We start from the raw sequence: 14086 nt of genomic DNA on the forward strand, positions 1-14086 counted from the left end.
TAACAAATATCATGAAACATTTACATTTTGTAGTCGATTGTATAATTTAAATAAACATAAATGCAAATTTCGCATGTGGAAAAAGTAAGTACAAATGGACTATATATATTGTTGCAGTTTTGAAAACCCAGCACAGGTAACATCATTAAAGGTTAAAGGCTGCACCGCATAGATAGGCCATATGCAACACGTAGGTCACCTTAGGACGTTAGTTATTTCATAGTATGTGTTTAGGATAAGGCCATTCCAAATAGTTGCATCTGCGTTGCGTAAAACAAATAAGAGTAGGCCCCTCGTCCATTTTGAAGCCTCCCTTCCATCGACGCCATTAAGCGCTAGTCAGTCTGTAATCGCCCTCGTCTTTAGGTTGCCAGCAGCCTTCACAACCTCGCTGGGCTTCCGCTCAAACTAGCCCAAAGGCCATGAGGTAAGGCCTGAAAAGGGGGCGGAGCGCAAGGGTGGAGGTGCGGCCACGTCAAGCAGCCATCAAGGTGGAGCCGGTAAGCCCTCAGCAGCCATCCAGGGTTGAGGTGAGATCGCCTGACAGGGAGTGGCTGGAGATTCGAGAGGGTTCGCTGGGCGTGGCAATATAACCCCTTGCGCGAGGCCCCCACCTCAGTTATGAGGAGGGACGCAGCTGCAATCATTGCGCTCTGAGTTATGATGGGAGAGGCGCCTGGTTTGAGTACCTGAGTTATGAGCAAGAGTTATGAACCAGAAGGACTGTTTGGAAGGAGCGCATTCAGAAGGACTTGAGGGGGCGAGCGCGTTGTGTGAAAGAACTCGTACGATTGGCGTTGAAGGACATTTGTTGGAGGAACGCGCCATTGTGAAGGGTTTGTCGGGGATCACCGGTTGAGAATTCGGCTTGGGCTTGCGGTGCGCAAACATCCAAACACCCGTATTCCTATTACATACGCGGCCAAGAGCCACGAAGTCGCCGATAGCCCAGCTTACCATTTCCCCGATATAATTGTCCGCTCGCGCCTACGCTACGCGGAGAGCTGCCTGCCGTCCACCATCGTCTGCTGGTACGGGTCGAGGACCGGGACGAGCTGTGGACGCCATCACTGAACCTTCCACCCTACCTTCGTCATCCCCGCGTGAGTCTGAGTCTGAGACCGAGTCTGAGAGCAAACGGGCCCGAGTCCAAGGGATAAGTAAGACTGTCTAAGGCTGCCCTGTGTACTTTTTCTTCCTCTTTCTTGTACATCCTTTCTTTTCCTCTTCTAATTGTACAAGTTGTTAATAAATTACCTTGTTCTTCCTGGTTTCTTCCTAATTCGATCGTCCTAGTCTTTTCTCCATTGGGTAAGCGTGGCACGATTAGGAACCGCTAGAATCGGGTCTAGTCATTGTTAACGGCCCGAATCACGGCTCGCTTCGCTCCGCGTGTCCACTAACGCCGTGGTTCGGGCGGGAGTTATTTCCTTGCTTCACGGTCGGTGTTAGTACTTAGGTAATATGACTAATTCGACCAACAACCCTATTTAACACAGACCGGAAGGAACGTGATAACTTCGGGATCGCGTCGGCCAGTAAAAGGACAAGGGGATTAATCCCCCCTTGATAAGGGGAAGGCTGACGTCGGAGATCCGCAACAATTGGTGTCAGGAGTGGGATTTGGACCCAAAGTGCGCCTAACGCACTCCAAATTACGAGCGGCCGAAATTTATTACTTTAACATCTAAATTCAGCACTGCATTCAACATTCAACCCACAGCATTTAACCCCTGACTATCACTTCTCCTTCTCCCTCCTTTTGCTTTAAATATTTCCCTATTGATTCTTGTCTTTTTGCAATTGTTGTTTTCATGTTTTGTTATGCATTATGTTTTGCACTCTGTCAAAGCGCCTTTGGGCTTCATGAAAAGCGCTATACAAAATAAATGAATTATTATTATTATTATAAATTTTAAATCGTGCCATGGATAGCCAAGGCGGTCGGATGCCGGTGGGGGTAGATGAAGAGGAGTTAGAAATAACCCAGGACCCCCGAGAAGAAGTGGAACAATTGGAGGAAATGAAGGATGCAATTCATGAGGGTGCAGCAGTAGGGGTAGCAGGCGAACAAAATGGCGGCGCCTCGCACATGGCCGCGGTAGCCGAGCCCGCTATACCAACGGTTTTTGACCTGCAGCAATTCATGACACAATTCGGCGCATACATGGCAGAGTCAAAGTGCGAAAATAACAAAAGGAGTGAAGAAATGAGCCGGATGGGGGAGTGGATGGCTAATCAAAAGGAAGAAATGAAGGCTTAGGGTGAGCGAGTGGAAAACCAAATTGGGGGATTGAAAAACGATGTGGGAAACCAAATTGGGGGATTGAGAGACGGGTTAAGTAATTTGGAAAATAGAATGGGGGAGCAATTGGGAAGTCAAATTGGGGGGTCAGAAAGCAAATTGGGAGGCCAATTGAAGGACGTGGGTGGCCATGCCAGAGAAATAAACGAGGGTTTAACGGGGTTTGGAACCAGAATAGGTGGCCAAATAAAAGCATTGGGGAAGGACATTGACCGCAGGTCGAGCGGGAAAGGTACAATGGTATGCGACGAGGTAGCGTGACTTGAGGAGCACGGGGAAAGCGAGGCTGAGCAAGGCATAGTTACGTGGACTGGTATAGAAATCGCGACACGGGGGATAAAGCCGACGGCCGCTGAATTAGAAAATTTTATTTTATTAGCACCGGCAGTCGTCGAGGAAAAATAAATTTAAATAAAAGAAATAGCTGAAATTGGGGTTAAGGAGACGGCAAAGATAGAAAATCAATCGCGGGAGGAAAAGATGGAAATTGTGCAATGTCTGTGTTCGCATCGTGATGTTGTGCTGCCTAACCCAAATGAACGTTTGCAGTTGCATGAGGTGAAAAGAATCCCGGAGGTAAGCAGCGCTGTATACGGCGCGAAAAGGTTTGGCGCGAAAGGATTTTTCGCGCGCTTGGGATCCCGACGTCACCCGGGCGCTTGTGGAAGGTCCGTGGTGCGCGGTGTGAAAGGAAATGGCACGCGTGTGCGAACGGCGCTGGAGCGCGAGTGTGAAACGGAGTGTGGAACGGAGTGTGATACAGAGTGTGGAAGTGAGAGTGAGTGCGATACAGTGTGAGATGGATGGAGAGAGTGTGCGAGAATGCACACCAGAGTTAGTTGTAGAGAGTGTGCGAGGACGCACACCAGAGATGGATGGAGAGAGTGTGCGGGGATGCACACCGGAGCGGGTGATTGGGTATGTGCAAGAGTGCACACCCATGGTGGTTACGGAGTACGTAACGGGGGAGAGTGCACGAGAGGAGTGCGGGGAAGAAAGGTGTGTAACAGAGTGTGCGAGTAGAATGGGTGTGCAAGAATGTGCGCGAGAGGAGTGCGTAATGGAGTGGGTGGAAGGAATGAGTGCACCTGAGTGGTGTGCACCTGAGTGTGGAATGAAAGAGTGTGCACGAGAGCGTGCGGTGGCAGAGTTAACAGAGTGTATGGGATGCGCGAGTGAGAAAAGGGTCGCATGGTGTGAGAATGCGACTCGAGCATCGACGCAGACCGGGGCAGCGGTTAGGCTGACGGATAGCCGACGCGAGCTCTCGGGGCGTGGGGTGCTTTGTGTGCTGCGGGAGCCGGCAGGGATCGTTGCCACGGCGCTCTTGCAGGGAGCGCCGTGCACGATTCGGGCCGGGCCCCGCCCTGTATGGTCGAGCGGCTCCTCCGTGGCGCAAGGGGCAAACGACACGATTCCGGGGGAGAAAGGCCAGGTTGGACCTTCGTCCCCTGGTGGGGGCGGTGCTCCGGCCGGGGGAGGTTGGGTCATCGTGCCGGAGATCGGAAGGCTCCGCGCCGAGATGGCGCCTGGAACCTCGGCCCGAGTATGCCTCTTCCCCAGAATCGAAAATGCCGGACGGACCCAACCAACAGGAGGCAGACCACCATATGCATTGCTCGGTTTTTCGAAGCCGAGCTGTAAAAATGTATTTCCGCACCGAGAGGCTCGAGAGTAGTGGACAAAGGGCGATAGTGATAGCGAATGGTAGTTGTACCATTCATTTGGGGCACATGAGCTATAGATTTATGGGGTTTGGCAGTGTAAACTAGCCAGGGCGGGCTAGGATAATTGTAAGGGAATTAGAGTGACTTTAGGAGACCGAGATTTAAGTAGTGACTTTGTACATGTAGAGGGAACGTAGAGAGATTAGTTGGTTGATAATGACGAGGGATGTGCTAGTGTAAAGGTAAAACAGGGAAAGCACTCGTATTAGAGGGAGGTAGTTAGCTAGATGATGCTGTGTGTGTGAGTATGAGGATGCGCTTTAAGCGCAAATGAGGAATTGAGAGTGGGAGTCTTGGTGGTGCTGGTGAGTAAATGAGGCAATGCTCGTGCATGATGTGTGTGTGTGTGAAAGTGTATGAGTGGAGTATTGAGGATGTGTGTAATGGCGATGAGTGCCTTGGCTTGCATGGTGTGCAAGTGGAGAATAGTGGTATGGAATAAATGGTGTGGAGTGAGTAGTGTGGAAGGAGTGGTGTGGAGTGCATGGTGCGAAGGAGTGAATGGGGGGAGGATAGACCCCTTCATGAATACCCGGGAAGGGTAGTTTAAAGTTAGGTAGAGGGAATAGGTAAATTGTTTGGATATTGACATCTGTGGTGCATGTAGTAGCAAAGTATTGCTTGGATGGGTGCGTAAGTAAGTGGAATGGCTGGGCGTGTGGCTTAATTAGTGAGTATGGTTATTGGGGCACTCCGCCACTGGTAATCTGTCGGCCAGGTGAGGCCGCAGGTAGGCTCTGGGGGCCAGGTAGAGTCAGTGTTCAGAGTTAGAGTTCAGCGGGGCCCGAGGCTCCGAGAGAAGGACCCGGGTAGCCCAATGCCAGAAGGGGCATTCACGGGGTGAGAGAGCCAGGAGGGCCTTCCCCAAGTTAGGGTAGTCGCAGGACATAGGCAAGCTCGGGTGGCGACTTCAGTGGCGGAGGTGCGCAGGTAGGTAGACCTGCTGGTAGAGCCACACGACCCAGCCCCGAAATTGTGCGAGGGCACAGTATAGAAAAAATGGGGGAGTGAGACCCCAAATTTGGTAGGCACCACAGTATGGTCAATGGGATTGGTTTTTAGAACCACATAGTGTAAAGTGGCCAATGGATTGGCAGGGCAAGACCCCGGGTAGAGTAAAGTGAGTTAATGTCAATTAGAGGGATAGTTAGGAGAAAATCTCTTCGCACCATCCACATACACTCACCGAGGTGACAGGACCACACCAGATTTTGCAAGTATTTGGAATGAAAGACGCATCTTGACGTGGGTGAGACATTGTGTGTGATTCCACCCCTTCCTTCTTGGGAGGGATTGGAGATGAATTTGGTTTAGGTGAGATATGGGGGACGAGACAGTAGAGACGAAATTTGTAAATTGTGTAAATACGGGAAAGGGCAAGGGTAGGTAGGCTGACATGGGGGGTGACGTACGAGTAGGGACGAGCTTTCTCAGCTCGCTCTCCCGCGCCCCTCATATCACATTGCCTTGTATTGTGTGTACCCTGGCGCCCTTTCCCCCGCTAACCTCTGCTTTGTCTTCCTCCCCACTCATGGACCCATGGTCTTTTGTTGAGGGGAGTGTGCAGGTGTCCTGAGCCGTGCGGCCGCACTCTGCGTTGCACACTGCTGCCTGCCTGCCTGCCTGCCTGCACTGATACACCATATGGACCACACGTTCTGTGGCCTGGCACCTTTGCTGGAGCAGACCATTGCTGCCAGCAGCATCTTGCTTGCGGACCACTGTTCTTGAGTGGCGCACATGCCAAGCAGTCGGACCACCTACGCTGGCCCTGCTGGCCAAAATAAAAAGCGGACGTGGTTTGTGCCCTTTTTATTAATTAATCTTTGGTGTGCCCGGACAAGGAGACATCGACTTTAACGATGGCACACCGAAGAACAGGAAGTAAGAAGAAGATGCAGCCAAGATCCATCGGCCCAGCAGTCGAGCCAAGCACGAGTCATCATTCATTAATTCTTTTGAAATGTTTTTGTGCATTTTTTTCTATTTAGGTGCATATTGGTGTATGGTGCATTGGTGCAGTGCATGGCAATTGTATTTCCTCTTTTCAAACATTCTCTTATTTTTCCCATAAAAGACAGGTCCTGGGTTGTTGTTGTAAATAATTAGTTAGTGTCTTGTAAATAAGATGCTCCCCACCGGCTTTATGTGTAGTTTGAAAATAATTCCGTAATTCGGTTAATTGTGGGCGTGAGTCAGTTAGGTAGTACACAACGCAGCAGGTGGGACATATCTAGTGTTAAAACTGTCGCACTCAGGGTGAGGTTAAATGTAGAGGGCAACTACACCTAAGTGTCACACTAATTGTTAAAGAGTAGTCCTGACCCAGGTATCGGAAGCCGGCCGTCCTCACTGCTATGTGGTTCGGCTCGGGCCGAGCCTGGCGAAAGGAGGGGTGCAGTGTTGCGGTTTTGAGAACCCAGCACAGGTAACATCATTAAAGGTTAACGGTTGCACCCCATAGATAGGCCATATGCAACACGTAGGTCACCTTAGGACGTTAGTTATTTCATAGTATGTGTTTAGGATAAGGCCATTCCCAATAGTTGCATCTGCGTTGCGTAAAACAAATAAGAGTAGGCCCCTCGTCCATTTTGCAGCCTCCGTTCCATCGACGCCATTAAGCGCTAGCCAGTCTGTAATCGCCCTCGCCCTTTAGGTTACCAGCAGCCTTCGCAACCTCGCTGGGCTTCCGCTCAAACCAGCCCAAAGGCCACGAGGTAAGGCCTGAAAAGGGGGCGGAGCGCAAGGGTGGAGGTGCGGCCACATCAAGCAGCCATCAAAGCGGCGCCGGTAAGCCCTCAGCAGCCAACCAGGGTTGAGGTGAGATCGCCTGACAGGGCGTGGCTGGAGATTCGAGAGGGTTCGCTGGGAGTGGCAATATAACCCCTTGCGCGAGGCCCCCACTTCAGTTATGAGGAGGGACGCAGCTGCAATCATTGCGCTCTGAGTTATGATGGGAGAGGCGCCTGGTTTGAGTACCTGAGTTATGAGCAAGAGTTATGAACCAGAATGACTGATTGGAAGGAGCGCATTCAGAAGGACTTGAGGGGGCGAGCGTGTTGTGCGAAAGAACTCGTACGATTGGCGTTGAAGGACATTTGTAGGAGGAATGCGCCATTGTGAAGGGTTTGTCGGGGATCACCGGTTGAGAATTCGGCTTGGGCTTGCGGTGCGCAAACATCCAAACGCCCGTATTCCTATTACATACGCGGCCAAGAGCCACGAAGTTGCCGATAGCCCAGCTTACCATTTCCCCGATATAATTGTCCGCGCGCGCCTACGCTACGCGGAGAGCTGCCTGCCGTCCACCATCGTCTGCTGGTACGGGTCGAGGACCGGGACGAGCTGTGGACGCCATCGCTGGACCTTCCACCCTACCTTCGTCATCCCCGCGTGAGTCTGTGTCTGAGACCGAGTCTGAGAGCGAACGGGCCCGAGTCGAAGGGATAAGTAAGACTGTCTAAGGCTGCCCTGTGTACTTTTTCTTCCTCTTTCTTGTACATCCTTTCTTTTCCTCTTCTAATTGTACAAATTGTTAATAAATTACCTTGTTCTTCCTGGTTTCTTCCTAATTTGATCGTCCTAGTCTTTTCTCCATTGGGTAAGCGTGGCACGATTAGGAACCGCTAGAATCGGGTCTAGTCATTGTTAACGGCCCGAATCGCGGCTCGCTTTGCTCGGCGTGTCCACTAATGCCGTGGTTTTGGCGGGAGTTATTTCCTTGCTTCACGGTCGGTGTTAGTACTTAGGTAATAGGACTAATTCGACCAACAACCCTATTTAACACCGACCGGAAGGAACGTGATAACTTTGGGATCGCGTCGGCCAGTCAAAGGACAAGGGGATTAATCCCCCCTTGATAAGGGGAAGGCCGACGTCGAAGATCCGCAACAATATATATGTAGTGGACAAAAAAATGGAAACACCAATGTAAAGTCACTTAATAGGGTGTTGAGCCACCAGGTGTAGTCAGCAGGCCTGTATGCACCGTGACAGAGTCCAATCGCGTCTGAAATTCTGCAGGAAGGAAGTGGCACCATTTTTCCACGATAAATTGAATCAACCACACCTGTTTGATGGAGGTGGAAAATGCTGTCTCAAACGGCGTTCCAGAATATCCCATCAATGCTCGATTGTTTCAGATCTGGTGACTGAGAAGGCCATGACATATAGACAACATCAGTGTCATGCTCATCAAACCAATGGGCGACCACACATGCTCTGTGGATGGGAAATCCTGCCTTATAAGGGAATGACTGCACCCAAACCATGCTGGGAAAATGCACCCCACAACATTACCGAACCACCAGAACCCTTCGCTGTTGGAACCAAGCACTCAGGGTTGTAGAGTTCTTTAGGTTGGCGCCACACATGCACTCGTCCGTTTGTTATTAACATGGTGAAGGATGGTTCATCTGACCATATCACAGTTCTCCATTGCTTGATAGTCCATTGCCTGTGCTCTTTGCACCACTGGACTTGCACCTGTGCATTCCTCGGTGTGATGAGTGGTTTGTGCACTGCAACCCGACTATGGTATCCTACTTCTTCTTTTTTTGGATAAGGATTTTGATTCAACCAATTATGGTTGGAATACGACTTCTCTGATGAGGTTATCATTATCACCCTATATACCCCCTGGAGATTTGATAACATATGCCAAGTTTCAATTTTTTTATTGAGTAGTTTTAGAGAAAATGAGCTCCTCTTGCGTTGTACTTGTCGAATTATGATGTCCAAATAAAGGCACCGATGACATCATCATCAACATATATTATTCCCCATGGGGAGTATGTACTTCATAATGAGCATCGTTTCAACCTTTTCCATTGAGCGGCTTGGGAAATAGAGGTGTAACGTTTTTCCAAAATGGCGTTCGTACCACGTGACCTATGACGTCATAATTAAGACAAAATATTATACAGGCGGAGGCGCTCCTATGGTAAAATTTCGTGTCAATAGGACCAACACTTACGGAGAAAATGAACTTTTAAAATAAGGACACGCCACACATACGCAACCAAATGCCTAACCTTGCTTTTTCTTCATGAGCGCAGGGTAACTATTCTATTCACATGTAAGAATAAAATTGTTCTGTGGTTCCTTTGGGAGCTATTGCATCAACACATATGACACAAACCATCCTCAGGAATTCAAATGCACGAATAGGGCATCAACATTAGCAGAGCATGGTCGCAGGAGATTATGCTTATATCTTAGGACTAATGAGACCCAGTGGACAAAATGCTCAACCTCTCAAACCTTTTGAGGAGGTAGGGATGAAGAGAAAGATTGAAAAGGGGATGTGGGTGCGTTTAGGAAATGCCATCAAGGAAATTTAAAAAACTGCCATCAAGGAAATAGAAAACTGCCTGCCAATGTCACAAACAGTTGTGTAACGCAACGTTAAATGAGGGTTGTTAAAATTGTAGAATGTAGAGCATGTTTTTATTCATTTGACGAACGACATTAATGAGATATTGGATCCGGTGCATGTTGAGGAAAAGGCTTTCTCACCTGATAAAAGCCTGTGCAGGGTAGGTGTTCCGAATGCTAAATTAATTTGGGCAATGTTCGCATTTACATGACAAGGTAACATGTGGTCTAGAAGGGAAAACAGTATATTGTACAACGCCCTTCCCTATTCCATCTCCAAGCGCTGCATGACATCATCGCCGGGAGCCAAAAGCCTTCGGAGTCCGGTGATGACGCGCGCCAAAAAGGCATACTCAGTTTTCACTCGTTTTTTTTTGTATGCAGAATCGAGGCTCGTGTAAGAGCTAGCTGGGTTTGTTTGTTCTTGTTTGTTTTTCTGGGCGATATCTCAGCCATCCTTTGAGCTAGGAAGCTGAAATTTGGGCACAATAGCGAACAAGTGCTTTGGCAAAACAGCAATTATTATTTTTCGATTAATCAATTAATTGATTAGTTACTTGATTATTAAAAATTTCTTTATTTATTTTCTTTCTCATCTGGGCAATATATCAGGCACCTTTTGAGCGAGGAAGCTGATATTTGGACACGACAGTGACAAAGTGATTTGGCTGTAGAGGGTATTTTTGATTTATTGACCAGAGGACCTGGGTTTGATTCCTGATCTGGGCGTGTAATTTTCCCACATATGTCAATTAATTATTGATTAATCAATTATTAAATTTTTCGATTAATAACTTAAGTTTATAAAAGTTACAGATTGGGATGAAACAGTGGTAGTTTAGGTATGCTATCAGCCAATTGATTGAGAAAATATTTATTTTATGATTATTATTTATTTATTTTAATTAATCAATTAATCAATCAATTATCATCGTACACCGCTTTCCCCCAATTCTGTCTCCATGCGCTGCACAGAGGCAATGCCGTGTGCTGGAGGATATGTTATTTATTTATTTGGCATGGGGGCAGTGTACTTTGAAAGTATCTCCACTTGTTTAACTTTTTTTCGGAGCAGGTGGGGCCTCAAGCAGGATAGCCTGAACTAGAGTCATGCAACCTCCCCTCTGAGTTGCCTAGCCTGGGTTCAAATCTCAACCCAGTTATAAATTCTCTCCCTGGTGTTTGGCATGCAGGGCAAGGCATAAATGGGTATGCCGTCCATTGGATGGATATTAAGCAGATCGCCTCGCCTACATACACTGCACTGGTCATTAGTGGACATTGAAGATCTCACAGTGTATTTCACAAAGGGGAAGAGGGTTATTGCTGGCACCATAAACAAATAATTACTCATTCCTGCACTGACTGATTGCTGGAAAAGTAACAGCAAACCACCCGGCATAACCTTTGTCCAGAATATGCAAAGGCAGAACCCAATCTTTTCAAGGATGGAACTCCAGTTACTACAGGAATGGCCTTGTTGTAGCTGCAAATATACTTAAGAACCAACCATCACCTTAAGAAGCAAACTTTGTTTTGGAGACCAATATCACTTTTGTTGCAGACTTACCTTAGCAACCTTGATGAAGTGACTCAAAATCTCGGCCCTGATTTTCAAGGTCTGTGCCTCTAAGATGGCACGCACCACCCAAAATGTAACCTAGGGAAGGAGGAGTCGTGCATAAAAGTTTCTCTGTGTACACTCTGAAGCAACCAAACACTCAAAAGAGCAATATATACCAGGCCATATGCAAGCCATTTCCGCATTTAGGGGAAACAAGAAGCGTATTGGGACATGGCGTCCAGCAGCTATTCTCTGCCAATGAGATCAAGTGCCAATGTATTGGCCAAGAACAACTGCTCAAGGGAATATCCCAATGTGCCCCAGTTTCGTCTTAATGATTTTTTTTCTCATCAGGTGGTAACTGTAAGGTCTATTTTTCTCATAGAATCACAAATGAGACTAAATTAGTCACAAACACATCAGTGCTTCCAGGCACGGTTCATGACGAGGCCCTCGATCGCTGGCACTGCAGTGATTGCTTGGGTAACATGTCAATATTGTTTATTTTTTTTAATGGAATTTTTTTAACATTTCCCTTATCTTCCATGTTATTTCTGCTTTCCACATCTCACCTCTTCTTTCTCTTTTATTCATCATTTTTGCAGCGATACACTGCTTCATGTCTTCCCCAAACATTCAATTTCCGACAAGTTCAGTATGTTTGGCTTTTTTCACTCCTACACCTTTTTGCTCTACAAGAGCGAGGCTCATGGGAGAGCAAGGTTATACATTCGTGACGAAAAATATCGGCACCCTTGCACTTTTTTCAAATAATGCATCATTTCTTCCAGAAAATTGTTGAAATTAAAAAATATTTTGGTATCCACATATGTATTTCTTTGGTTTGCAGTGGAACAAAACAAAAAAGCTGAAAAAATTACTAAACCTTAGCTTATTCCAAACAGAAATCCTAAAATGGCCCGGACAATATTATTGGCACCTTTTAGAAGTTGTGAGAAATAATTAGATTTCAAGCAGGTGATTCTCCTTTACTTTGGAATTGAACTCACCTGTGGTGAGTTGCTGGTGTCTGCAATATAAAAATCACTCATTCAACCAGTTTGAATGGAGAAAAGGGGTCATTCTGCTGTTTTGTGTCACTGTGTACCACAATGAGCATGGAGAAAAGAAAGACAACCAGAGAATTGTCGGAGGAGGTGAGACACAAGATTGTAGCTAAGCATGGACAATCTCAAGGCTACAGGTCCATCTACAGAGACCTTGATGTTCCTGTGTCCACCGTACTCAATGTTATCAGGAAGTTTAAGGCCCATGGCACTGTAGCCAACCTCCCTGGACATGGCCGCAAGAGAAAACTTGATCGAAGATTGCAGCAAATGATTGCTCGAATGGTGCAGAATGCACCTCGATCAACTGCCAAACAGATTCAAGCTGACGTTCAGACACAAGGTACGAGAAGAGTTAACTCGCACCATCCGTCCCCAACTCAATGAAAGGAGGTTCTATGGTCGGAGACACAAAAGGATCCCACTGTTGAGAGCGAGACATAAGAAAGCCCGACTGGAGTTTTCCAAAACACACCTGAACAAGCCAAAATCCTTCTGGGAGAATGTTCTGTCGCCTTTGAGACCAAATTAGAGCCTTTTGGTAAAGCACATCATCTCTATGTTTGCACAAAACAAAATGAAGCCTTCAAAGAAAAGAACACCTTCCCTACAGTCAAACATGGAGGGGGTTCAGTGATGTTTTGAGGTTGCTGTGCTGCCTCTGGCACTGGGTGCCTTTAATGTGTACATGGCATCATGAAATCAGAAGATTACAAAGGCATTTTGGAGCGCAATGTTCAACCCAGTGTCAGAAAGCTGGGTCTCAGTCGAAGGTTATGCATTTGAACACCTTTGAGAGATCTGAAAACAGCAGTTGGGAGAAGGCACCCTTCAAATATGGGAGAACTGGAGCAGTTTGCACAAGAAAAGTGGGCCAAACTGCCAGTAGAGAGGTGTAGGAAGCTCATTCATGCCTATAGGAAGCGCTTGACTGCAGTTATTTTGTCCAAAGGCTGTGATACCAAATATTAAGTCAAGGGTGTCAATAATTTTGTCAATGCCATTTATTTTTATTTTCTGATTTAAAAGGATATATTAAAGGTTCACAGCCACGGAATCTCACTCAAAATACATTTGATGTCATCTAAATGAGTCTTTTATGGTGAATTCAAATACGGCATTGATTTTTTGTTATATTCACTCTGAAACATTAAAAATGAAAGAAAATCGAACCACTTGGGGACGCCCTAAAAATTCTGCCCCATACCTCAAAGCCGATGACGTAATCCATGTGACGTCACCTCCAGAACGCAGCTCGCTCGCAAGCACGCTCCACGTGCATTTGCTTGATACAAATCAAACACTTGTTTTAAATCCAATTTACATTCTGTTTCCACTTTTTTAGTTTTAGCCTGGTGTTGGCTTAGTGCCTAAGGTGCCAGCTTAGGATCCTAGGATCCTGGGTTCGAATCCCGGTCGATCGCTGAATTAACGCCAGGAGGGTTGACTCAGCCTGTCATCCTTCCGAGGTCGGCTAATTGAGTACCAGTTCACTGGTAATTCCCTGTTTGTCATAAAAGGCGACAAACAGGGTTGGCGGCAGGAAGGGCATCCAGCCATAAAACATTGCTTCAAAAAGAGGCCCAAAAAAAAAAACAACAACCACGGTGCCCGAAAAAGGCCAACCCCTGCTTTGTGGGGAAAAATGGCCTCTAAAGGTGTCTTCTTCCACTTTTAGTGAGACTTAGGGGTCTGTGCAACCATTCATAAACTTTATTTGGTGCAAATTTGATAATTTTTAGCCAAGTTACCTCAGACCGTGAGTTGGTAATTATATAATTCACACATAGTTGAATACGTGCAGGCCGCTCCACGGAGCGACCTTGCGGGCTTATTTTAACTCCAATATACATTCTGTTTCCACTTTTAGTGAGAAGTAGGGGTCTGTGCAACCATTCATGAACTTTATTTGGTGCAAATCGGATAATTTTTAGCCGAGTTACCTCAGACCGTGAGTTGGTAATTATATAATTCACAAAGTGCAATACGTGCAGGCTGCTCCAAGGAGCGACCTTGTGGGCTTATCAACGAGGCGAGGTGTGAC

General features: G+C 47.0%; 1 protein-coding gene across 7 annotated transcripts in view; it reads right to left on the reverse strand.

Moving 5' to 3' along the window:
* LOC137433159 (ras-specific guanine nucleotide-releasing factor RalGPS2) overlaps positions 1-14086 on the reverse strand; it is a 262715-nt gene that overhangs the window by 205569 nt on the left and 43060 nt on the right. For all 7 annotated transcript variants that reach the window (XM_078783628.1, XM_078783629.1, XM_078783631.1 and 4 more), the window contains one exon: positions 10982-11071. In XM_078783628.1, coding sequence (XP_078639754.1) covers positions 10982-11071 — 90 coding nt within the window. The remainder of the gene's footprint in view (positions 1-10981; positions 11072-14086) is intronic.

Source organism: Myxine glutinosa, chromosome 8 (genome assembly GCF_964187855.1).
Source record: "Myxine glutinosa chromosome 8, kmMyxGlut1.1, whole genome shotgun sequence".
Taxonomy (NCBI): domain Eukaryota; kingdom Metazoa; phylum Chordata; class Myxini; order Myxiniformes; family Myxinidae; genus Myxine; species Myxine glutinosa.